The following is a 26,014-nucleotide window of genomic DNA, read 5'->3' as shown; positions in this document are numbered from 1 at the left end:
ACACACACACACACACACACACACACTCTTACACTTCGGCCTACTTAGTTTCTTCAGTTCACCTATAGCGCATGTCTTTGGACTGTGGGAGTAGCCGCAGCTCCTGGAGGAAACCCACGCCAACACAAGGAGAACATGCAAACTTCAGACAGAAATGCCAGCTGTCCCTTGTTGCTGTGAGGTGTCAGTGCTAATCAATGAGCCACCATGTCTCTTGTCAGACAACAATGTTGATTTTGCTCCTTTACATTGTGGTATGTAAGAAAATGGTGACAAAGCTGAGATAAGCTTAAACCGCTTTAAGACAATAACGTAGGATGATGAACTGTTTTGCGCAACTTGTGTGCCTACATTCCAGGTCTCCTGTCATACCATAGCTTTGTGTTTTCAACACTGTGGAATGTATACTATTTTTTGTTTTAGCTTGAAAGCTTCAGACCCCATGCAGAGGTTGATTGGAATGACATTTAGATGACAGAATAAAAGCATTATGTCTTTGTGAACTAACTTACACTTTCTTCATATAGCAACCTCTAGTACAGGTGGCATCCTGGTGCATAGGGGAGTATGGAGATCTGTTGGTCTCAGGCCAGTGTGAGGAAGAGGAACCTATTCAGGTACATTTCCTCAAAGCCCTTTCAATATGTATGCAATGTGCACATCTTATTTACATTTGTCTTGTTTCTAATACAGATATCAAAACTTTTTTAAAATATTGTCTTGTTTTCAGAATAAAAATCAAAATTATACTGTAAATTTTCTTTTTCTTAAACTCTACTATTTTTTATATATATATTTTATATTAATGTTAAGCACCTTGGGTCTGAGAGTACCGCAATTTCGATTCTCTATATGTCTTGCACATGTGGCTGAATTGACAATAAAGCTGACTTTGACTTTGACTTGAAAATTAAGGTTAAGTCTGATGTCAAACCTGCTTTTAAGGGTGAACTCAAACTAGGCACGGTTGCCTTGAACCATGCTTGGGTGCGATTGTCCCCCTCCCCTCTCCCCCTCGGCCCGCACTCACAATGCAGTTTTACCGGCCGAGCATGCTTGCGTCATGCGACTGTTGTGTTGTTAGACTGTATGGAGATTGATTGAGTTATATTGTTTTGTATTATTTTATTTTATATTGAACACGCAGTCAAATCTTTTGCTGAACAGATCCACCACCTTTGATGCTCGTAAATTTTCACGAAAAGCCATCGTGTAGCACGTATTAGGAGGTTTGCTGAAGGTGGCAGTTGATGTGCAGCGAGGGGTTTATATCTTTGATAAACTGTGAGTTTGCATTCATTGAAAAGTAATGAATCCATATAAAACAGTCCCTTAAAAGTGACGTCGCTTCTTATGTTTCTCGCTCAGGTGCCCTTTGCACTCACACTACAAGCGTACAATGCCAAAGCCCAACCCAACCACACTCTCAAAGTCAAAGTCAGCTTTATTGTCAATTCAGCCACATGTACAAGACATACAGAGAATCGAAATTGCGTTACTCTCAGACCCAAGGTGCTTAACATTAATATAATATATATATATATAAAAAATAGTAGAGTTTAAGAAAAAAAAAAGAAAGAAAATTTACTCTGGCACACCTCTTGCAACCAGGCCAGCACCGGCCAATTGAAGAGCACTCACACTTGTCAAACAAACCAGGAAATGGGGGTCAAACGCGCCCAGGAACAGTTTGGATAGCCTAGTGTGATTACACCCTAAATCTGTACATTAATGACACGTAATGGGATGAATGTACAACCAACAAATTATAAAGTTAATTCGTTGATGTGCAAAATAGAAAAAAAAATTGCATTTTAATAATTTACACAACTTGGTTGTTTACATATAAGATGTAGAATAAAAAAAGACCTACCCACTCATATTTATTGAAACCGGAATTGAAACCTATTATAAGAATATACATTTCAACAGAATGTATACTTTTAGACTATGTTAGTGGTTTCATTCAGAAATTATTTTAAGGGAAATTTTTTCTCTTAGAGGAACTTTAAAATATTTATCACTGACTAAATTGATAGATCTTTTGTCTTTTTTTTATCAGCATTGTTGTTATCTGAATTCTTTTGTTGCTGATTTTTTAAACTCCTATTTTTGTAAATTATTTATTGAATATTTTTTATCAATGTTGCCATCAATATAGCCAATGCTGCTGATATAGCTTTTAAACATAACTAAATAAATAAATTTTCTATACAAGTTATTTTTAATTGTTAATTTTTTAATTTACCTTAAAACAAGCAAAGCAATTTGCTAGTGAAGTATGCAAATATATGGGTATATATATATATATATATATATATATATATATATATATATATATATATATATATAATTTTTTAAAGATTAATTTGCTTACTCCACTGGCTAATTATTTGGCTTTATTTAAAGGTGCTTGACTCTTCTAAACCATATAAATGCCTAAATATGTTTGCAGATATTTAAGAAACGTGAACATTCTTGTTTATCTGAAAAACAGTGCTGAAGTCAGATATTCTGCTTTGAAAATGCGAGTTATGTGCTGGAACACTGTTTTTCTTTTAACCCGCCCACTGCCACTTTAGCCAATTATATTTTAGCACATCAGGCTGCCTTGTTGAAAACAGAGCTCGTGAATGAAATGCAACCTCCGGTGGACAGTAACAGACTCTGAAATGAGACGCAGAATCAGAGTTCCACATGAGGTGGTTATTAATAGCAGTGATGAGCAATTTGGCTGTTTGCATCAGACGAAACACAACAGAAATTTAAATACAGCCGTTCGGAAGCATAGAATATGCACTCACTCATGAAATGGTAAGGTTTATAATCTAACTAATACATATAAACCTCTTTAAAATTATTAAATGTACATACTGAATCATTCATACTTGGTTTTAAGTCTCAGATCTAAAGTTCAATCTCAAACACTTTATTTTCAAGATCTGCTGACGCTTACACACTCTGCACCTTTAAGTAAAAACTCACTTAATTTTGTCTTACTAGATAATAATTTTTACTTGTACAGAAAGGGCTTCTTGATTTTAAGAATGTTTAGACATGTGGACTAGAAACAAGACAAATATCTATTTTATATTTTGCAATATAAATCCCCTTTTTCAGAACCATCATACTGTTTTGCTTTCTCGTCTTAACAGGTTTCTGAAGATGAGGTTCTGGATGTCTTAGAAGGTCTCCTGGTTTCTAACTTGTCCGCCCCTGTAACGAGAGGTTATTCTCTAACTGCTATCATGAAGCTGTCGACCCGTTTCAGCAGTGTGAAGTAAGCACATCTCTTCTGATACAAATATGAGGATATACTTCCCTGAAATGAGTTTGAGTCCCCGAGTGGATGAGGTCCTGATCTTCTATTTATTTTCATTTGCCCTGTAGTCGAATCAAGAAAGTGGTCTCGATATATGGCAGCAGCATAGATGTGGAGCTACAGCAGAGAGCTGTGGAATATAACGCACTTTTCAAAAAATATGATCACATGAGGTAAGAGCTGACCTACTTGTGCTACCGTTTTCGACTATTTTTGGTTCACTCCTAGCTTTGGTTTTCTCATCCTCACTCTTTCTGTTCCCCCATGTAGACCTGCATTACTAGAGCGAATGCCTATCATGGAGAAAAGCGCCACCAACGGCCCAGCAGAGATTGTACAGACCAATGGAGAAACAGATGCACCCATTCTGGACACAAAACATCCGCCCAACATCCCTCAGCCAATCAGTCAGGTGAGTTTTTCTTTTTTTTTACATCTACATTTTTCAGTTCAAACAAATGCACATTAGCAGACCTCAAGGCTTCTCAGTATCTTCATAAAGCTGCGTTCACACCAGACGCGGATGAAGCGTCAAGCCTGAGGGATTTACATGTTAAGTCAATGCAAATAGACATCTTGTGGCATGTTTCGTGCGAATGATGCGATTTGCACAAATAAAGTAGCTCACCGCATTAACCAATCAGGAGCTTGCTTTTGTGGGGGCATGATTATGACGTAGCGCCTGTTGTTGGTGTCCCAAAGGGAAATCCTCTTGCTGACACTGGACAATAGTTCATCAAACAGGGCTGGGCTCAGTCTGAAGCACTGCTGAAAGCCTCCATCCAAGTACAGTTTCTCAAGGAGTTGATGAACTCACAGAGCTGGGTGCACCTCTGAAAGGATCTAGCGGACTCAGACATGGCGCCGAATGAATCCACGCTGTTTTTCAGTCTTCCTTAAGCACATAGAGCACAGCTACTCTCTCAATAAAATCCATGTTAGCCATTTCGCAATGAAGCTAGTCACCAGGCAGACAGAAGCCCTGCCCATGACGTGAATCTAAATTCAATTCACAATAAACGTGATGCGCGAATGAAGCAAATTTGACGTGCGAATGAAGCAAGTAAACTCATAATGTTCACAATTCTCATCCACCACCAGTGTACACACTTCCGAAACATTAGCTGGCAGTAGGTTTATGTTTTGTACTCTACCTTAATGTACAAGTAGCTCAAATGCGCTCATTGAGAGGCGGGAACCGGCAGACGTGCAACAACTATAATCATAAGGTAAACCCAAAACAACAGTTTCCATCTAGAGCTCCTTCACGGGAATACACGCTTGTAAACACTCGCTGCATCAGGCTCGCAGCTCTCAGCACCACCCACACTCGTCAGCGCTACCTAACCGACCAATCACAGAGCTTAGGCGACGCGTTTTTGCAACATGTAGTTACATTTATTGAGAGGTGCACCACAGCAAGGGCTATGTGTTCACGCTAAGGCTGTGCCAGAGCACCAATGTGCGCTTGACACAGAAGTAGAAATCAGCCTTAAGCTGTATAGAGTCCGCTTCACTATACTGGGGCGTGAGGACCCACACACCGCAGGTTGAGCACACTTCTGCAGGTCTCACTAACATCACTTCTGGCAACAACCTAGCTTTCCCATGTGGTCTCCCATCCAGGTACTGACCAGGCACAGCCCTGCTTGGCTTCAGTGGGCAACCATGTGAAAGTTGCAAAGAGCTAGCTGCCGGCTGCAGAAGCAGATGCGTTGAATTTTAGGAAGGTTTCTAAGCTGATTTTACCAGGTGTGCTGGATAAAGGAGATGTACAAAATGTGTGGTGTGCTTCGCTTCTGTATGGATTGATTGAGCACCCAGAGTAATGAAAAAAACCTCTTCTGTATGGTTGAGCAGATAAGGAAGGATAAATAGATACAGTGAAATATTTATGCCAATGGTTTCTGTTTGCCGTTTCACAGGCAAATGATTTATTAGACCTACTCGGAGGTAATGATGTGGTACCTGTTATCCAAACAACCGCTCCCACAAAGCCGGCGTCAGCTGGAGGAGAACTGCTGGATCTGCTAGGAGATCTTTCTCTGACAGGTCGGTCTTCTGGACACTTCTGCTGCTTTTAACAACTTCACATCCTGCTGTTCCTATGTGCTTCCCCATGTTTAGAGCCCTGACAGACTGTTGTGTGTTAGGCTGCTTTTATACTGCAGATCTTGATGGTCAGTTCCGATTCTGTGACTCCATTCGATTTTTTTTTTTGATGACCTGCTTGCATCATATTTTAAAAGTGACTCGTACTAGATTTTCTGTGTTTACACAGCACATGGCAAAGATGCAATGACCAGGAAAAAGAGCGGGCGCTGACTGACAACTGATAATTAAAGAGCGCCCTTTTCTCTATTCCTATTGTTAATGTAGTCAGACTAATTTTTTAAAACAAGTTGTTGTTTTACTATAGTTTACCACAGAAAGTTCTCAGTTGGCCATCTTCTTTTAATCTAGAACTTTTTAAACCAGTAGGCATCTTAATGTAATGTCCATGGTGTGATTTATGCACGTGATGTATCCAACAGTTTTATAGTAGTTTATATTGGTTACATGTCTGATGTTGCTCTCGCTCTCTTGTTAATATGATTAAACACTTGCGTGTATATGACAATCTAAGAGTGTATTTAGTCCTTGTGTATTAGATTTAAGGTTTGGGACTCTTCTGAAGTCTGTACTGAAATGAAAGCATCAGACTTGACGTCGTTCGCTATGGTTTTTAATTCAACTCTCATTGACCGGTGAAAATCCGATTTACCTGCTAACACTGCAGACACGAGGGCACAGATCCAATACACATCGGATAAATTTCCACATATGAACAAGGCCTGAATCTGATTTGAGTAAATCTGAATCCTTGTGATTTTGTTCCTGCTTACACATACACAGGCCATGTCCGATCTGCGCCATAGGAGAGAAAAAAAAATCTGAATTGAGTCACTTGAACCATGCAGTGTGTAAATGCAGCCTTAGAAGTAGTTCACCCAAAAATGAAAATGCTGGTTATTTATTGCTGGGCTAAAAATAGTCATTTCTCACTTGTAGATTTGCTGTTTTCAGGTAGTGTGTGAATATTCTTCACAAAAAAATAACAGAAGCCGACAAATATTGTTGCTGTCTGCTGCTTTAAATGCTCAAGATTCTAAAAGCTGAATTGATTCTGATTGGCTGTCGATATTTACATTGTTTATCAGCAGGAAAGAATTTTATTTTGTAGTTCTCTGCTATTTTGTTTGGAACATTGTTATTATTGTTAGCATTATTATCATTGTTGTTATCATTCTTACTATTATTATTATTATTATTATTATTATTATTATTATTATTATTATTATCATCATTATCATTGTTGTTGTTTTGTTTTTTTATTGTTGTTGTTGTTGTTGTTTTTGTATTATTATTAGAATTATTATTAGAATTATTACCATTATTATTGTTTTTATTATTATTATTATTATTATCAGAATTAGAACTATTACTATTATTATTTTTAATATTATTTTATTATTATTATTATTGTAGTTTTTTTTTAATTATTATTATTATTAATCGAATTAGAATTATTATTATTATTATTATTATTATTATTATTATTATCATCATCATCGTTTTATTATTATCAATATTATTATTAGAATTATTATCATAATTATCATTATCATTTCTTATCATTATTATTATAATTATTATTATTATAAATCATTTCCATTATATTTTTCATATTATAACAGTAAAGCTTTCTGAAATGCATTGTCTCAATTATGTAGTTCCTCTATCAGTTTCAACCACCGAAAACTATAAATAAAGGAGCTTTTGTCACGTGATGTTAAATGTAATCTAAGAAATGCCAAATAATGACCGTAGCTTTTGATATTTAACTGTTTGCTACATATGTTAAGTATATTACACATTAATAATGTTTTTATATAACCTGTTCTTCAATATTTAATGTGATTGAATCAATCTATTGTAAAACAAATTGTATTTTATGACAGCAGTGTTTAACGTTTACATTAAAGTTAGTGCTGAGCAAATATTAATTGAGATTAATCACATACAATCACAATTTGTATAGAGAAATACACACATGCATGCAAATATTGTTTTCTTATTTAGATATGATGTATATGCTACAGATAATATATACAATTAAATATCTATGTGACAATATATTTAGTAATATATGTATTATTTATTATTTAATATGATGTATTATTTAGTTTTTAATGTATGTGTGCATCACATATACATAATAAATGTGCGTATTATATACATTTATTATGTCAAAGCAAACTTTTATTTTGGATACAATTATTCGTTGCCCAGAACTAATTAAAATATTTGAAGTAGGTAATTATATCTTCAAGTTTTTCTTAATAAGGTTTAGTTATTAATATTATTAATTTATAAACATATTTTATGTGCAATTTTATGTTTGAATACAAATAAATAGTCAGATTTAATGTCTAATATTATAGTCAGAGTTCCATACAGTATGCTGCATTAGTTGAGAAGGGTACATATACTTGAGAGAAACTGTATCTGACATATCTCCAAATGAATCAGTGTCAAGTCAATTTGACTGTGTCACTGAATTGAAAGGCATGCTAGTGAACTGCTTCAAATCATGCCAAGCCCTAGATATCCTCTTTCTAATTTCAGACTAGTATGAGTTTCCTTTACCAGTGATTCATTTTTGGGTGAATCCCTGCTCACGCCATTATGTTGCTGCTTCTCACCCCTTAGGCGGTCCGGCCCCCACCCCTGCTCCCTCTGTGCCCATGTCCCAGCCCCCTTTCCTTTTGGACGGTCTCACTTCACAGCCCCTCTTCAATGACATTGGAGCGGGTGAGCTTACAGTCAATTTCATCATGATGGTTCCTGCAAATTAGCGCAGACAATTAGCACGAGTTTCTCTTGCAGGCATTCCACCAATGACGGCGTACAATAAAAATGGATTGAAAATCGAGTTCACGTTTGAACGCTCCAACCCCAATCCCAATATAGCGGTAATCACCATCCACGCCACCAACACCACAGAGGTGGACATGACAGAATTTGTGTTCCAGGCTGCAGTACCAAAGGTTTGTCTGGTTTTTACAGTTTTCAGACAGTGATTATTTTCATTATACAGAGGTTTTTTTTTTAATTAAAAGTAACGACAACAACAATCTTTATTTATAAAGCACCAATAAAAATAACGAAACAAAAACTATTGTAGACCAAGATGCTGTACAATCAAAAAAAAAGAAACGTTAACACCAAGGACAACAAATTACACCACAAAATGATCCCTGACAAATCACAACTAACTATAATTAAAAGCCAAAGAGGAAAGGTGGGCTTTGAGATGGATTTAGAGGCTGTTACAACAGAAACTGGAAGGTTTTGGAGCAGCAGCAGCAAAAGTTTAACCTGAGGAACATTTAATAGTCTCCTGTTGGACGACCTGAGAGGCCTAATGGTAGTATGAATAGATTATAAATCAGTCACAAATAATATAGATTAAATGCTAATGAATTGACATTACATAAATTGACAAATTCAATATGTATACACTGAATTTATATTTGTGTAAACACATTTGATAGACATTTCAGTACTTTAAATATAACAATCCAATATAGGTTAACCCATTAGATGCAAATAATTGCAGGGTTTCTCACACATAGACTTTAGCTGCGCAGGTACATTAACGGCTGCCCATGTATATTTAGTGACACAATTTTTTTTTACTATTAATAGCATGCACTTTTATTATCTGCTCAAAATAAACAAACATCCGCGATCGATTAAGTAGTGGAAAATCTTCATTTGTTTACCAGTTTCGTTTTGTGCCCGCAAGACTTGTCAACAGTTGTGCAGTCAGTTTTACGTGTTCTTCAGACCCACAGAGACGCGCAATTTTGGGACACAAAAAAATTTGTCCAGCTCAGGTTTCTAAATCTCCTAAAATGTCCAGGATTCAACTTTTTTTTTTTCGCTTTTTTAAAAGTTGTATGGGTTTTTGCCTTTCTCTTTTATTAAAGACTATTTTCCGCCTGGTTTCACAGCTGCGATACAGAGGAAAAAAAGTAATTAATAGATTCATAAAACCAAAACGACTTAGACTTTATACGTGGAGAAGACGAAATGATTGGTCTAAACTGGCTGCAAAATAAATGTACACAATGAGTAATTTCTAATCAATTGATTTGCCTGATTGAAAAACTAATTTTAATCTTGCAATTATGATAATGTTTAGAGATATTGTTTGTTTTTATTAACTTTACGGTCTTTTATTTCTCATTTGCTGATTATTTTATTAATTTGATGTTAATATATTACACTGGCTATTTCATATACATGTCTAAAATGCTGAGAGAGAGAGAGAGAGAGAGAAGCACATTTTACCTGTCAGTGGGTCGTGGTTCATAAATAAAATTTCAAGAGTTCTCACTTAGCTGATGATTGATTATAAAGCTTGTTTGGCATGCTGTCCCGGGAGAGAGCCCTGAGCTCTTAAGATCCTCGAGCCCTGTGCTTCCACCTATTTGCAAGGTGAGGGGAGTTTGAGCTCAGTTAGATCTCGAGAACTCCCCTGCTGTAGTTGCTAATGAACAGATAGTGATTGCTCTTAAGAGATAACTACTTACTTGGAACATGTCTAATGCCGAGTTCAGACTGCATGATTTTCAAAGTAGTCGTGTCACAGATGTTTTCACACTGCATGACTATCTGGGCTAGCGTTTCGTCGCTGCTTTGTTTACACTGCAAGATGGATCGGTGACAGGGGGTTTCACACTGCGTGACTTTACTATAGGAAGAATCGCCGACAACGTCGTCCAAACTACGTCTCACAACCATAAACACGTCGTATATCTTTTGTTATTAACTACATAATGAGAAAGAAGCCTTTAATGGGGTAGAACATGTACATATTTGCTCACCTGGGTTTAAAGGGAATTAGCCATTTCTCCTCAACGTTGATAATAAACTAATTTCTTTCTGTATTAAACGTCAAACAGACACGGTTGCTCCTGAGTCCTGTCAAACCTCCACTGGTTTTTCCTCCATTTCGTGGGTTCAAATAAACCAAAAAAGATCACTTTTAACTTCTCCTCTAGCTAGAAAAGGAGGAGGAGTAGGGGTGGAAGGGGGATTCTTCAAAACGAAGATGGCTGTTATATGGAACGTAGGGTATTTATAGTGGCTTAGGAATCGTCTGATTGGTGAATCCTAAATTGGATAATGCGAGACCGGCTGCAAGCAATCATAAGCATACGATCCTCCCGAAATTACTTCATAAATAAACTTCACAAAGTGTTTCTTTCTATTTTAGTCTTTTTTTAATTGCATAATAAACACAATTATTATTAGAAATGACATTTTCTTTGTTGCATATAGGTAACTATGTGATGTGGGTAAATGGTGTTTCAATTTCACCTGTTTTAAACAATCCAATATGGATCGACCCATCAGATGCTAATGAGTTGACATTATATAAATTAAATATGTATGCATGCGCTGAATTTATACGTGTATTATTTAACACATTTGAAAGACATATTAACATAATCCAATATGGATTGACCTTTAAAATGCTAATGAATTTACATAACATAAATGTAATATGCATGTATACACTGAATTTGTGTATTGACACCTTTGCTGTAGACCTTTTACTAGTTTTAAACAGCAATCCAATTGATAATAATTGATAATACAATAAATTGACCCCGTTAAATGATAATGAATTGAAATTTACATAAATTGACAAATTCTATACTTATGCATGCACTGAATTTACATGTGCCTCTAATTTATTCTTTCTGCTCTGGCAATTGTGTAACTGTGTGTCTGCAGACGTTCCAGCTGCAGCTTCTGTCCCCCAGCAGTAATGTAGTCCCAGCACTCAACCAGGGAAGTGTCACGCAGGTCATCAGGGTTCTCAACCCACAGAAGGTAAGACATTACTGGAAGTCTGATCAGTCTGTTTAAACCCAATGAAACTGAATATTTTTACTCTGGAGGGAATAGTTAGTGTTTTAGTGGCACCCATTGTCAGGGACTTGCTTGATTAATCATGTTTAGAGCAGCACTGTTGAGTTTACAAATCAAATCAGTCTAGTCTAGGGGTGTCACACCTACCAACAATATGATTAGCACTACTGTTTAAAACAAATGTGAATTGATTTAGGCCTCAATTCATGGTGTGACTTTAGCATGTGAATCTAAAATTGTCCTCGCCCTCCCATTGCTCTGATGTCTGTCAGAGGACTGCATAATTCATTGAAAGGAAGACGCTCATAAATAATTTATTTTACTGTATAACTGTAGAATTAATGTCTGTTTTTGTTCAATAATTGTACTGTGAAGTATTATTAATAGAGCATTTTGTTTAGTAGTAATAGTACTGCAACTCAAAACAATATTAATAAAGATTTTATTTATATTTTCCAAAACTTATTTATTAGTGTGCCAAATTGTACAGTCTACTTGACAAGATGTTCATCCTGAGCACTCGAATGGAAGTTATTTTGTAATTTAGGTGTATTTATTTTTTAAATCACCTCCTGTTGACTTATGTAGTATTATGTAATATGTTTTTTTTATCTATATTGATCTTGCCGTGAAATTGCCATGAGTTGCTGATGTAACAATAAAATTAACAAAACCTAATTAATTTAGATTTATTGTTATTTTATATTACCACTATTGTTATGTAGTCATAGTAACTTATAAACCCTTCTCATTATAAACTTGGGTTTTTGTTAGTTTGCTGATTTGCAGTAAATGAAGGAATAAACTTTTTGCAAAATGTTTGTTGCGTATTTTCGTATTCCTGTCATAAACAACTCAAATGCATGCAGCTTTAATTTGATCACAGTATTGCTTTCAAGCTGTCATTTGTTTTTCTGTATCTCTTTGATATTGATTATAGAATATGAAATATACAGTTGAAGTCAAATTTTTTAGCCTTATTGTGGGGATATTTCCCAAATTATGATAAACAGATGAAGAAATTTCTTGCAGTATTTCCTATAATATTTTTTCCTCTGGAGAAAGTCTGATTTGTTTTATTTCGGCTAGAATAAAAGCAGTTTTTAATTAATAAAAAAAAAAAAAATTAAAAAATTAAGGTCAAAATTATTAGCCATCTTAAGCAAAATATTTTTTTTAGATTGTCTACAGAAGAAACCAATGTGAAACAATGATTGCCTAATTACTCTAACTCGCCTAATTAACCTAGTCAAGCCTTCAAATGTCACTTTAAGCTGAATACTAGTAAACTAAAAATAGTCAAGTAGTCTAGTCAAATATTATTTACTGTCATCATATCAAAGATAAAAGAAATCCGTTATTAAAAGTATTATGTTTAGAAATGGGTTAAGTTTTCTGTTAAACAGAAAATATACAGGTGTGCTAATAATTCATACCTCAACTGTGTATCTAAAATCCTCCGCTTTGGCACACGCCTGACTGACTTCCTCTCTCATTTACAGCAACAGTTGCGAATGCGGATCAAGCTGACATACACTCACAAAGGCTCTCCAGTACAAGACCTAGCCGAGGTCAACAACTTCCCCCCTCAGTCCTGGCAGTGATTTTGCTACCCTTCTCGATCTTAAAGACCTCCCCTCCCCGGCAAGGGAACTATGGGAAAGATGTCCCCTCCCCATTCCCGAAATGATCCCCCGTGACATCACCACCGATCGCTGCCCTGGGGTTGCATGGGAAGCAGTGGAATCTTCCTGACGCTGAGATGATGGTATGAAGACTGATGTTCATGATGATGCTGATTACAGCGACAACGATGAAGAAAAAAAAAATCACTAATATCTCAATACATATCTTTTCATTGGTTACTTTGCCCCGTCTGTCTTTCTCTCTGCTTCGGGGTTCGTGCAAAAATTGTCCATACTCACACACTTGCACTTAACGTTGTGCATTCTCACTTATACCCTCACTATATAGTGCACTCCGGTTTCACCCTTGGCGCGTACATGGAGAAAACATCACTCGCGGCCACTATTCAAAGGAGCTGCTTGGTTGATTTTTGTCTCTTTTGTTTGATTTATTATTATTTTCTTCATGTTTTTAATCTTGTTAATGGGTTTTGGTGTATTTTAAGATAAAAAAAGCAAAACAAAAACATGCTGAATGAATTGCAAAAGTCTGAACATTTGCACCTTAAAGCATTTCAGAATCAAGAGGAACGCGGGTTGTGACGGCGCCTTAAATTATCATTGTACATGGCATTTCTTAAATTTTTTTCGTGTACGGTTGATCTAATGTCCTGTAATAAAGTATACCAGATTGAATGCTCCGGATACACGCTGTGTTTTGGCTACACACGCATCTCATTTGAATCTGGCTTGGCTCATTGTCTGTCAGCAGTCATAACTGTGTTGAAGCATCATGAGTTAGGGGAGATCGTTCAGCACATACATCGATCCTCGACTTGTTGTTTGAAAGCAAGACAGCTTGGATTGAGGTAAACTTCATTGGAGTTTAAAGAAACACTCTACTTTTTTGGGAAATAGGCATCATCTAGAGTTGAAAAGTCGAGTTTTACCATTTTTGAATCCGTTCAGATATCCAGCACTTTTAGCTTAGCTTAGCATAAATCATTGAATAGGATTAGACCGTTAGCATCTTCCTCAATGTCAAAAAAAGTTTTGAGCATTAACTAATTTCAACAGAAAAAGAAAAGTTGCTATTTTCCAAGCCAATATGGCTAGGAACTATACTATTATTATGGCGTAATAATCAAGAAACTTTGCTGTTGTTTAGCTCATATAGTTCTAGTTCCTAGGAAAATAGCATCTTTTTGATATTTGTTGGTCCTAGTACATCTGTAGAAGAGTTGAGCTTTAAATGGGATTCTGTATTTTTTAAGGTAGATGCTAATGGTCTAATCCGATTCAGCGATTTATGCTAAGCTAAGCTAAAAGTGCTTATATCAAACCCGGAGGTTGGCTGAATTGATTCACAAATGGTGCATTAAATAGGAAGATTGTGAAATGTCTGTATTTTTTAAGGTAGATGCTAATGGTCCAATCTCATTCAGTGATTTATGCTAAGCTAAGCCAAAACTGCTAATATCAAACCCAGAGGTTGGCTGAATTGATTCTCAAATGGTGCTTTAAATAGGAAAATCATGAAACGTCTGTGTTTTTTGAGGTAGATGCTAATGGTCTAGTCCGAATCAATGACTTATGCTAAGCTAAAAGCATTTAAACCAGACTCCAAGATTGGCTGAATTGATTCACAAATGGTAAAACTAAACATTTCAACTATAGGAGCTGTAAAATGAGCCTTTTGCAGCCTTTTGCCAACAATATGTGTAACTTTAGTCTGTATTTGAGGTGGATGCTAATGGTCTAATCTGATTGAATGATTTATGCTAAGCTAAAAGAGCTTTCACTAGACTCTGAGATTGGCTGAATTGATTCACAAATGGTAAAACTCGACTGTTCGACACTATTGGAGCTGTAAAAGGAGCCTTTTCCCAACTATGCTAATGGTCTAATCCGATTCATTGATTTATTTTAAGCTAAGCTAAAAGCTAAATCAAACCTGAAGATTGGCTTAATGGATTCACAAATAGTAAAACTAAACTGTTTAACTCTATCAAAGCTGTAAAATGAGCTTATTTCTATCAATATGTAACTATATAGTCTGTATTATTATTATTTTTTTAGGTAGATGCTAATGGTCTAATCCGATTCAATTATTTATGCTAAGCTATAAGAGCTCCTACTAGACTCTGAGATTGGCTGAATTGATTCACAAATGGTAAAACTAAACTGTTCAACAATATAGGAGTTGTCAAATGAGCCTCTTCCAACTATATGCAACTATAGTCTGCATTTTTTTAAGTAAATGCTAATGGTCTAACCGATTCAATGATTTATGCTAAGCTAAGCTAAAAGTGCTTAAATCAAACCTGGAGATTGGCTTAATGGATTCACAACTTGTAAAACTAAACCGTTCAACTCTATAGGAGCTGTAAAATGAGCCTTTTCAAACAATATGCAAGTATAATCAATTTTTTGAGGTACATGCTAACGATCTAATCCAATTCAATGATTTATGCTAAGCTAAGCTAATCTAAAAGTACTTAACCCAACCCAAAGATTGGCTGAAGTGATTCACAAATGGTAAAACCAAACTGTTCAACTTTATGTTAGCTATAAAATGAGCCTTTTCCAACTATATGTAACTATAGTCTGTATTTTTTGAAGTACATGCTAATGGTCTAATCCGATTCAATGATTTATGCTAAGCTAAGCTAAAAGTGTTTACACCAAACCCGGAGGTTGGCTGAATTGATTCACAAATGGTAAAACTAAAATGTTCAGCTCTAAAGGAGCTGTAAAATGAGCCTATTTCCAAAAAATGTGGAGTGTTCCTTCAAGAGTGTTGCTGGTTTCTGTTTGCGCATCAACATTGCACCCCCTTCCACCCCCCCCCCCCCCCCCCCCTTCCACCACCAAAAAAATCCTCTAATATGAAATATTATGTTTGCCTCTACTCTTCACAGATGGTGTGTTCTTGTATTGATTCTTATTTGTTTTATTTCAAATATTATAATACATCTATGTAGAATTAAATATAAATAGCCTACACTAAAGATTGATTTTTAGCACGGTCCCACTGGATCTATTAAATGTGATAGCTTGATCTTCAAATTGATTTCTCACTAAATTAACACCTATAGAGAGGCCCGGCGATGTGTAATGAGATCACAGTCTGCGTAGAATGCTGTAAATGTAGACTATGAATATAAGGCCTTCATGAATGTAGTTATATGCACTGAATGGACTTTTGTTTTTCTTTTGTTTGACTTTGTGCAGTGATTTGAAGTACAGAAATATTGCCTGATTTAAAGCAATGTGCCTTTGTCATAACCGCTGATGCGAGACGATTGGTTATGGTTACAGGAACAGCAAGAAACGTGACGTCTGACGAGTAGAGGATCTTTTTGTTTTGCTGTCATTTCAGTCTTGTGTGTTAGTTTGTCTCTTCTCGCAGCTTCCAAAGGCAGTCCGCAACATTAACCTGAATATACCTCACATTGTCTTCGTTTTTTCATTTTGAGAATAACGACTGTTTCATCAAGTCACCGAAATGCTCTCTTTGGCGTCTGTACCCTCATCTCTCGCTGCTCTTCGTTTTCTCGATCACTTTTTTTTGTTGTTGTTGGCGTGATCACATTCGCTCTGCCACACTGAAGTCTGGTGACCAAAATCAAGAGATATTGGGCCTTGGGAAATATTTTTTAGCAATGTTATGTATATGGAGGAAAACGAAACGACTTCATTCTGTTAGAATCTGTCTGTCCCTTTGTTTTGCGATCCTTTTGATTTCTTGGCTTTTTTTTTCTGTACATATTGAGGGCTTTTAAGATGCATCATCGTCCCTTTTTAAGATCCCATTTTCTAAGACTTCCTTTCAGTACTGCACAGTGTATAATGTTCGAAGCTTTCCCCTCGGAAAATAGTCTAACGTACCTGTTTGATTGATTGATTGATTGATTGATTGTTTATTGGAAAGATAATGTACTATGTGCTGCCTGTATATTGTATATAATTGTAAAACGCATCAAAAAGATCAAATCAAATAAAAATCCCATTTGAAGACCTATGACGTTCGGTTAGGGGTGTGCTGTACACACTATCCTGATTTTGCTTGGTGTTTCAAGTATAGACGTGTGGTTGTATGGTGGACACGGATGTGAGTTCTTCTAGAAGCTAATGGTCTAATCCGATTGAATGATTTATGCTAAGCTAAAAGTGCTCAAACCAGACTCAAATATTGGCTGAATTGATTGACAATTGGTAAAACTGTTCAACTCTATAGGAGCCTTAAAACTTGCTTATTTCCAACAATATGTAACTAAAGTCTGTATTTTTTATTAGATGCTAACAGTGTAATCTGATTCAATGGTTTATGCTAAGCTAAAAGTGCTTAAACCAGATCGGGAGATTGGCTGTATGAATTCACAATTGGTAAAACTCAACTGTTTAACTCTATAGGAGCTGTAAGATGAGCCTATTTCCAAGAATATGTAACAAAAGTCTGTTTTTTTTTTTTTTTTTTTTAAGGTAGATGCTAATGGTCTAATCCGATTCAATGATTTATGCTAAGCTAAGCTAAAAGTGCTTAAACCAGACCTGGAGATTGGCTGAATTGTTTGACAATTGGTAAAACTCAACTGTTTAACTCTATTGGAGCTGTAAAATGAGCCTATTTCCAATAATATGTAACTATAGTCTGTATTCTTTTAGGCAGATGGTAATGGTCTAATCCAGGGGTGTCAAACTCAATCCCTGGAGGGCCGAAGCCTTGCCCAGTTTAGTTCCAACCCTGCTCCAACACACTTACCTGTAGGTTTCAAACAAGCCTGAAGGACTCAATTAGTTTGATCAGGTGTGTTTAATTAGGGTTGGAACTAAACTGTGCAGAGCTGCGGCCCTTTTGGAACTGAGTTTGACACCTGTGGTCTAATCCATATATATATATACACACACACACACATGTATATTAGTTAGCGCTGGTTTTCTTCATTCGTGAACATTGTGAATTATCCAGATTAAGCTTTACTTTTTCAGTGGACATGTTAGTCTGCTGTCGCCCCCTGGTGGTATTCCTGGTGACCTGTAAAAATAAATGAAGGATGAATTTTATAATATACACTCACAGGCCACTTTAGTAGCTACACGTTACTAGTACCAGGTTTGACCCTGTTTTGCCTTCAGAACTCCTTTAATCCTTCGTGGCATAGGTTCAACAAGATACTGGAAATATTCCTCAGAGATTTTGCTCCATATTGACATGATGGCATCACGCAGTTGCTGCAGATTTGTCGGCTGCACATCCATGATGCGAATTTCCCATTCCAGCACATCCCAAAGGTGCTCTATTGGATTGAAATCTGGTGACTGTGGAGGCCGTTTGACTATAGTGAACTCCTTGTCATGTCCAAGAAACTAGTCTGAGATGATTCACAATTTATGACATGGCGTGTTATCCTGCTGGAAGTAACCATCCGAAGATGAGTACACTGTGGTCATAAAGGGATGGACATGGTCAGCAACAATACTCAGGTAGGCTGTGGTATTGACACAATGCTTAATTGGTAATAACGAGCCCAAAGTGTGCCAAGAAAATATTCCCCACACCATTAAACCACCACCACCAGCCTGAACCATTGTTACAAGGCAGGATGGATTCATGCTTTCATTTTGTTGATGCCAAATTCTGACCCGACCATACGAATGTTGCAGCAGAAATTGAGGCTCATCAGATCAGACAACATTTCTTCAATCTTCTATTGGCCAGTTTTGGTGAGCCTGTGCGAATTTTAGCATCTATTTCCTGTTCTTAGCTGACAGGAGTGGCAACCAGTGTGGTCTTCTGCTGCTGTAGCTCATCTGCCTCATTGTTGGACGTGTTGTGTGTTCAGAGATGCTCTTCTGCAGACCTTGGTTTTATTGAGTGCTTATTTCAGGTACTGTTGCCTTTCTATAAGCTGGAACCAGACTGGCCATTCTCCTCTGATCTCTGGCATCATCAAGGCATTTGCGCCCACAGAACTGCAGCTCACTGGATATTTCCTCTTTTTTTTTTGGACCCTTCTCTGTAAACCCTAGAGATGGTTGCGTGTGAAAATCCCAGTAGATCAGCAGTTTCTGAAATACTCAGATCAGCCCGTCTGGCACCAACAACCATGTTAGGTTCAAAGTCACTTAAATCACCTTTTTTAACAAGCAGTTGGACAGGTGTACCTAATAAAACGGCCAGTATGTGTGTGTACATATATATATATATATATATATATATATATATATATATATATATATATATATATATATATATATATATATATATATATATATATATAAACACACATATACTGTATATTCTTATTTTAAAAATGTGTCTTCCACATCAATAAACATCTAGAATTTATTATTAGGTTTATTACACTGTAAAACAAACGATTAGTTGACGTTACTTTAAAAAGTGAGTAAACCCATTGTCTTAATTTCTATTTAAACGATCATAAGAACTTGCATAATTATAAAAAAAAATATTTAAATCAACTTAAATGTCCCAATTTACAACAGGTTAAAGGTCTAAAGGAAATAATAATACATATTTTACAGTGTAGATGTCAATCCTGGAGATATTAAAATCCTATCAGTGGAAGAAACACTCATAAACTCCTCAGTCCAGTTTCATGTAATTGATTATGAAATCCAAACAGTCTTCATTTTTACAATAAGTTGGCTACAGACCTCATCCCCGAAACGTCACGCAATAATCTCTCGATATGTGTTGATTTATGGCATCCCGTTAAAATGTATGTGGAGTTTAAAGTTTAACACGTTACGCAAGGAAAGCTAATCATTAAGGTTAAGATGACAGAGGTCAGTGATTCCTGATAAGAGCGAATGACTGCAAATCACACTACATTTACAGACCCGAGGCTCATAACAATAGCGGCTGATGAAGGACGTGTGTGTCGTTCTCTGTTTTTAATCAGGATCCTCACAATAGGGACTAAAGAAATATTGATTACATGAAGCAAATCTTTTTTTTTTTTGGCTTTTCATGTTCTGCAGGGTCTGGTAAAGTACAAGTGAAATCAAAACTAGCCATATTGATTGTGTTAGCGCACATTGCTAGTTTTGTGAACAGTTCATCTGTGCATGTCATTAAGAAACAAAACCGTTTATCGTTGTAATCTATAATTGAAATCTGCAAATGCACTTCCTGTTTGTTTTCAGTTAAGTTCTCAGATTACGTCTGTCTGAGGTATTGGGCGTGGCTAACATACTTAACCACGCCCCCTCCAACTCTCAGTTTTGACAACAAACAGAAATGGTGAGGAGGAGGAGGAGGAGTCTGTTAGGTTGTAATTCTTCTAAAACCATTTGGTGGTTCAGAATGAAATGCCTACTTTACATCCAATCAGCTCGCAGTAGAAAAAACAAGCCACGCCCATTGTTATCTCATGAACTGTGTCACAATACAAAAATAAAAATGCTCTCAGCTTCGGGCTTTAATGCTCAACCTGTGTTGATTTGTGGACAAAATGTGATTTGTAATAAATTGTGGCTGCCAACCAGTTTAATATGATTCAGCATATTGATTCTTAAAGGGACGGTTCACCCCAAAATTAACATTTTCTGGTAATTTACAGATTTTGTTTTTTTCTTTTTCAACATCAAAAGTTGCTGGAGGAAAGATCAAACACCCATAATACAAGTCAAAAGCATAAATAAATGAAAAAGAAACAAGAAATTAGTTTACAGTATACCGAGGGTGAGTAAATTAACAGTAAATCTCTGTTATCTGCTGAACCAGCCCTTTAAAGATCCTCATGAATAATTCATCACACGAAGCACAGTGATTGGCAATGGTCTATGAATAATAAGTAGCGCCAACCCAATCAATTTATCACCCTTAAACTATTAAAACTGTCAATAAAAGTCACTTTTTCCAAACTTTACAACATCAAATGTTGCTGGAGGAAAGATCAAGATCCCATAATGCAACTCAAAAGCATAAATAAAAATTACATTATCATTTTTACATTATTATTACATTACAATAATTATTACATTATTTTCCTAGTTAGTTGATTTACGGAAGTTTACAGTGTACCGATGGTGAGTAAATTAGCAGTAAATCTTTGTTATTTGGTTAAACTACTCCTTTAATTATCCTCATGAATAATTCATCACCTGAAGCACGATTGGCAATGGTCTATGAATATTAAGTAGTGCCAAACACAAACAATTTATTGTTTTAAACTATTAAAAATGTCAAAAAGATCAAGATCCTATAATGCAACTCAAAAGCATAAATAAATAAAAAACATAACATTAGTTAACTAATTAGTTGATTTACCGAAGTGTACAGTGTACTGATGGTGAGTAAATTAACAGTAAATCTCTGTTATCTGCTGAACTATCCCTTTAAGCATCCTCACGAATAATTCAACACCGGAGCTCAGTGATTGGCATTGGTCTATGAATAATAAGTAGCGCCAAACTCAAGCAATTTATCAATTCAAACTATTAAAAATGTCAATAAAAGTCACTTTTTAAAATGTTTCAACATCAAAAGTTGCTGGAGGAAAGATAAAGATCCCATAATGCAACTCAAAAACATAAATAAATAAAAAACATTACATTAGTTTACTAATTAGTTGATTTATGGAAGTTTACAGTGTACTGAGGGTGAGTAAATTAACAGTAAATCTCATCTGATGAACCAGCCCTTTAAGGATTCTCAATAATTAATCACTGGAAGCACATCAATAGGTGTGTCCTATGAACAATAAGTAGTGCCAACCCAATCAGTTTATCACTCAAACTATTACAAATGTCAATAAAAGTCACTTTTTACAAACTTTTCGACATCAAAAGTTGCTGGAGGAAAGATCAAGATCCCATAATGCAACTCAAAAGCATAAATAAATAAAAATATTACATTACTTTACTAGTTAGTTGATTTACAAATGTTTACAGTGTACTGATGGTGAGTAAATTAGCAGTAAATCTCTGTTATTTGGCTGAACTACCCTTTAAGCATCCTCATGAATAATTCATCAGTTGGTGTGTTCTATGAATATTAAATAGCGCCAACCCAATCAATTTATCACCCTTAAAGTAAAACAAATGTCTATAAAGGTCACTTTTTCAAACTTTTCAACATCAAACGCTGTTGGAGGAAAGATCAAGATCCCTTAATGAAACTCAAAAACATAAATAAAATAAAGACAAAACAACAAAAACATTACATTAGTTTACTAATTAGTTGATTTATGGATGTTTACAGTGTACTGAAGGTGAGTAAATGAACGGTAAATCTCCATTATTTGGCTGAAATACCCCTTTAGGCATCCTCATGAATGATTCATCACCGTAAGCACATCAGTTGGTGTGTTCTATGAATATTAAATTGTGCTATCCCAAACAATTTATCGCTCAAACTATAAAAAAATGTTATTAAAAGTCTCCTTTTCCAAACTTTCAACATCAAAAGTTGTTGAATGAAAGATCAAGATCCCATAATGCAACTCAAAAGCATGAATAAATGAAGACAAAACAACAAACTGTACTGATGGTGAGTAAATTAAAAGTAAATCTCTGTTATTTGGCTGAACAACCCTTTTAAGTATCCTCATGAATAATTCATCACCGGAAGCACATCAATGTGCGTGTTCTATGAATATTAAGTAGCGCCGACCCAATCAATTTATCCTTACTATTAAAAATGTTAATAAAAGTCACTTTTTTAAACTTTTCAACATCAAAAGTTGTTGAATGAAAGATCAAGATCCCATAATGCAACTCAAAAGCATGAATAAATGAAGACAAAACAACAAACTGTACTGATGGTGAGTAAATTAAAAGTAAATCTCTGTTATTTGGCTGAACAACCCTTTTAAGTATCCTCATGAATAATTCATCACCGGAAGCACATCAATGTGCGTGTTCTATGAATATTAAGTAGCGCCGACCCAATCAATTCATCGCTTACTATTAAAAATGTTAATAAAAGTCACTTTTTTAAACTTTTCAACATCAAAAGTTGTTAAAGGAAAGATTAAGATCCCATAATGCAACTCAACAGCATAAATAAATGAGAAAAACAACAACAACATTACATTAGTTTAATTTAATTTAACAGTAAATCTCCGTTTTCTGTTGAACTTCTCCTTTAAGGATCCTCATGAATAATTAATCACCGGAAGCACATCAATGGGCGGTGTTCTATGAATAATAAGTAGCGCCGCCCCCCTCATGTTTATTGATTGAGTTTGTTTGACAGCCGTGAGCCTTCAGTCTCACTATGGCGTCTCATCAAATCAGGATGGGCTTTTTCCACCGCCTCCTGTACTGGAATTTATCCCTCGCCGCTCGCTATCATACATCTGGATTTCTGTGCTGAGAGACGTCAAATGTAGGCGAAATGAAGGACGAGAAAAGCACCGCGCGGTCGCTCCCGAGTGCCGACACGGAGCGGAGAAATGCAGCCGATGTGGAGGACGGCCGGGCGGGCAGCGGAGCGGCGCTGAACCCGGTGCTGCACGGAGCTGGATCTGACCGAGCCGCCGCACCGACAGCCCGAGCGGGAACCGGAATACGCGTTTTAAAGGTACCAGATCCGGCTCTGTTTAGCTCGCAGTGTTGCTGTTAAACGACAGGGCCAAAGTACGTGTGTGAATCCGTGAACTGCATCAGCAATTATCTGTTTAACACTTCCACACGCCGCCGCCGTGTCTCAAATCCTAGCGAGCACCCTACACAGACAGCTGCACTAACGTGTATTGGTTAAAAAGATTGCTATGTAGTATTTTATTTGTATTATACTTTAAACAAATAAGTTAGCATACTAGTCTACACAGACAGCTGTAGGATGCTAGCATGTATTGGTTAAAGACTAATATGTATTTTGGTTGTATTAAATAGCTTTCAAATAGGATTATTTTATTTATTTAGCATTCTTTAGACTAGAGATACAACACAATTGATCAAATATGATATTAATATTATAAGGCTAGGGCGATAAAAGCTAAAATAAATAAATAAAATATAATATAATAATAATGAATTATAATTAACAAGTATGTGTGAGTCCTCTTATCTGTTTAAAACTTCCACACGTGTGTCTCGAAATCTAGGGAGCACCCTACATAGACAGCACATTCGGTCAGTAGCCTACATATGGCACTTGGTGCTGTTATGTAGGTGGCTTACTAGGATTTGTGACGCAGCCAGTTGATAATGAATGGCCCATATCAGTAATGTCATCTCAATTTATATGGTATCCCTTCTCCTCATTAGTTTATTATCTCGGAGGAGAATTGTTTAGTGTGATTACTTTTAAGGGGATGTTCATGTAGGGTGCATTCTGGATGCTTTTGGAAATGCAATTTTGGATAAAAATTGGACATTGTTTGTAGTCTTCTGTTTTTCTGATTGTTATGTTATCAAAAATACTGTAAGTAATATAGTAATGCTTTTAAATGTGATGAAGTATGGCAAGCTGGGTTAACATGTAGTGCTGCACGATATATTGGTTCAGCATCGATATCGCAATGTGCGCATCTGCAATAGTCACCTCGCAGGACGTGCAACGTTGAGTTTATGCTGCAAGTAGTTGTCCAGGAGAAATATTTCAGATGTAATTTGTGGAATCAGTGCAGAGTGTTACCGTAACTGAGTGAAAGTTTATTATTTGTATGTGTTTTTAGGGCCTGTGACTGTGTAAGCCAGGGGTGTCCAAACTCGGTCCTGCATTGCCAGTGTCGTGCATATTTTAGTTCCAACCCCAATTAAATGATCCTGACACAGCTAATCAAACTCTTTCTAGGTATGCTAGAAACTTTCAGGCAGGTGTGTTAAAGGAAGTTGGAGCTAAACTGTGCAGGACGACCCTGGTGTAAGCATTCAGGCATGATAAATTTACCATTTGTGTACTTTTTAAATAAATTATTTTTACAATGAAGACTACACAAGTGTTTGAATATTGTTAGATTCCCCAAAAAAGCACAACGCACTGTCTATTTCACATTTATCAGTGCTTTTATTTTGTCTATTTTATTTTATGCATGATTCCCTCCTTTACAGAATCATCCAAATTAATCTTACTGAGTTCTTTCCAAACAGATCTGTTTGGAAACAAAGCTATCTGGTAAAATTGTCCATATCCGCAATTTATATACAGTGCATCCTGTAAGTATTCATAGCGCTTCACTGCTTCCACATTGTTTATGTTTACAGCCTTATTCCACAATGGATTAAATTAATTTATTTCCTCAACATTCTACACTAGGGATGTAACGGTATCAGAATTTCACGGTACGGTAATACCTCGGTATGAATGTCACGGTACGGTATTTATTGAATCATTTACAGGAAAAACAAAACTTTTGAAAATACTCCAAAAAATTGCCAAAATTGTCTATGACATACAAATTAGCCATCTATCTGTAAGCTTTGAAACAGGAACTTCAATTTTAATAACAAAAAATTATTAAACCATGTAAAAAAATAAAGTTTCAATTTAGTATTGTTGAAAACTCATCACATTCAACATTTAATCACTCACTCACTTAGATAGAGATGGGTTTAAAGGAAAATTATCATATAAATATAATCTGGTAATACCTGGTATCTCTGGGTATTTACAATGTCCCCTGCAACAGAAAAAAACCCTCTCATTTGGGACTGAGGTTTCTGGGACAGAGATATGACTTGGCCCAGGTTGACAGCAGTGGGTAACGTTGTGCATTGTCTTTCCCCCACTTGAGAAGACAAACCATGAGTGAGATAGAGGTCTCTTTGCGGTACAAGTCAATGTCTGCATCAATCTGAACAGTGTGCTGTGTTTCTGCAGTCCCCATGACTGCTATTAGTCGTATTCCCCAACTTGCAGGCACGTGCACACACAGGGCTCAACCTGTGCAGTGCACATGCCCTTTTTAGTCTTGGATAGAAAATGCCCTTCCAAAACGATCAAAAGTGCCCCCGCGATGCGACACAACCTCTGTCCAGCCCTTCAGTAGACAACACCGCTCTTGAGTATGCGCGCTCAACCCCCCCTCGGCGCTTTACAATACGCGCGAGACAACACAGCTGATCAGAACGCGCGCAACAACACTGCTATTCAGTACGT

At 36.2% G+C, this 26,014-nt stretch overlaps 2 protein-coding genes across 5 annotated transcripts in view; both read left to right on the top strand.

The window, feature by feature from the left end:
* Window positions 1-16,960, top strand: part of ap1g1 (adaptor related protein complex 1 subunit gamma 1) — a 50,069-nt gene extending 33,109 nt beyond the window's left edge. For 2 of the 4 annotated variants that reach the window (XM_068222169.2, XM_073906195.1), the window contains exons 15-22: window positions 528-617; window positions 3,156-3,280; window positions 3,391-3,495; window positions 3,593-3,734; window positions 5,248-5,374; window positions 8,252-8,412; window positions 11,174-11,272; window positions 12,814-16,960. In XM_068222169.2, coding sequence (XP_068078270.1) covers window positions 528-617; window positions 3,156-3,280; window positions 3,391-3,495; window positions 3,593-3,734; window positions 5,248-5,374; window positions 8,252-8,412; window positions 11,174-11,272; window positions 12,814-12,915 — 951 coding nt within the window. In that variant the 3' untranslated portion in view covers window positions 12,916-16,960. 4 annotated transcript variants of the gene reach the window in all.
* Window positions 16,961-23,176: 6,216 nt separating this feature from the next.
* phlpp2 (PH domain and leucine rich repeat protein phosphatase 2) overlaps window positions 23,177-26,014 on the top strand; it is a 105,048-nt gene continuing 102,210 nt past the window's right edge. Inside the window, exon 1 of the mRNA XM_073907553.1 lies at window positions 23,177-23,491. Within this exon, the coding sequence (XP_073763654.1) occupies window positions 23,306-23,491 (186 nt within the window). The 5' untranslated portion in view covers window positions 23,177-23,305. The remainder of the gene's footprint in view (window positions 23,492-26,014) is intronic.

The sequence above is a fragment of the Danio rerio genome, chromosome 7 (genome assembly GCF_049306965.1).
Source record: "Danio rerio strain Tuebingen ecotype United States chromosome 7, GRCz12tu, whole genome shotgun sequence".
NCBI classification, from domain to species: domain Eukaryota; kingdom Metazoa; phylum Chordata; class Actinopteri; order Cypriniformes; family Danionidae; genus Danio; species Danio rerio.
The sequence above is the reverse complement of the archived record's forward strand: the minus strand, read 5'-3'. Positions and strand labels throughout refer to the sequence as shown.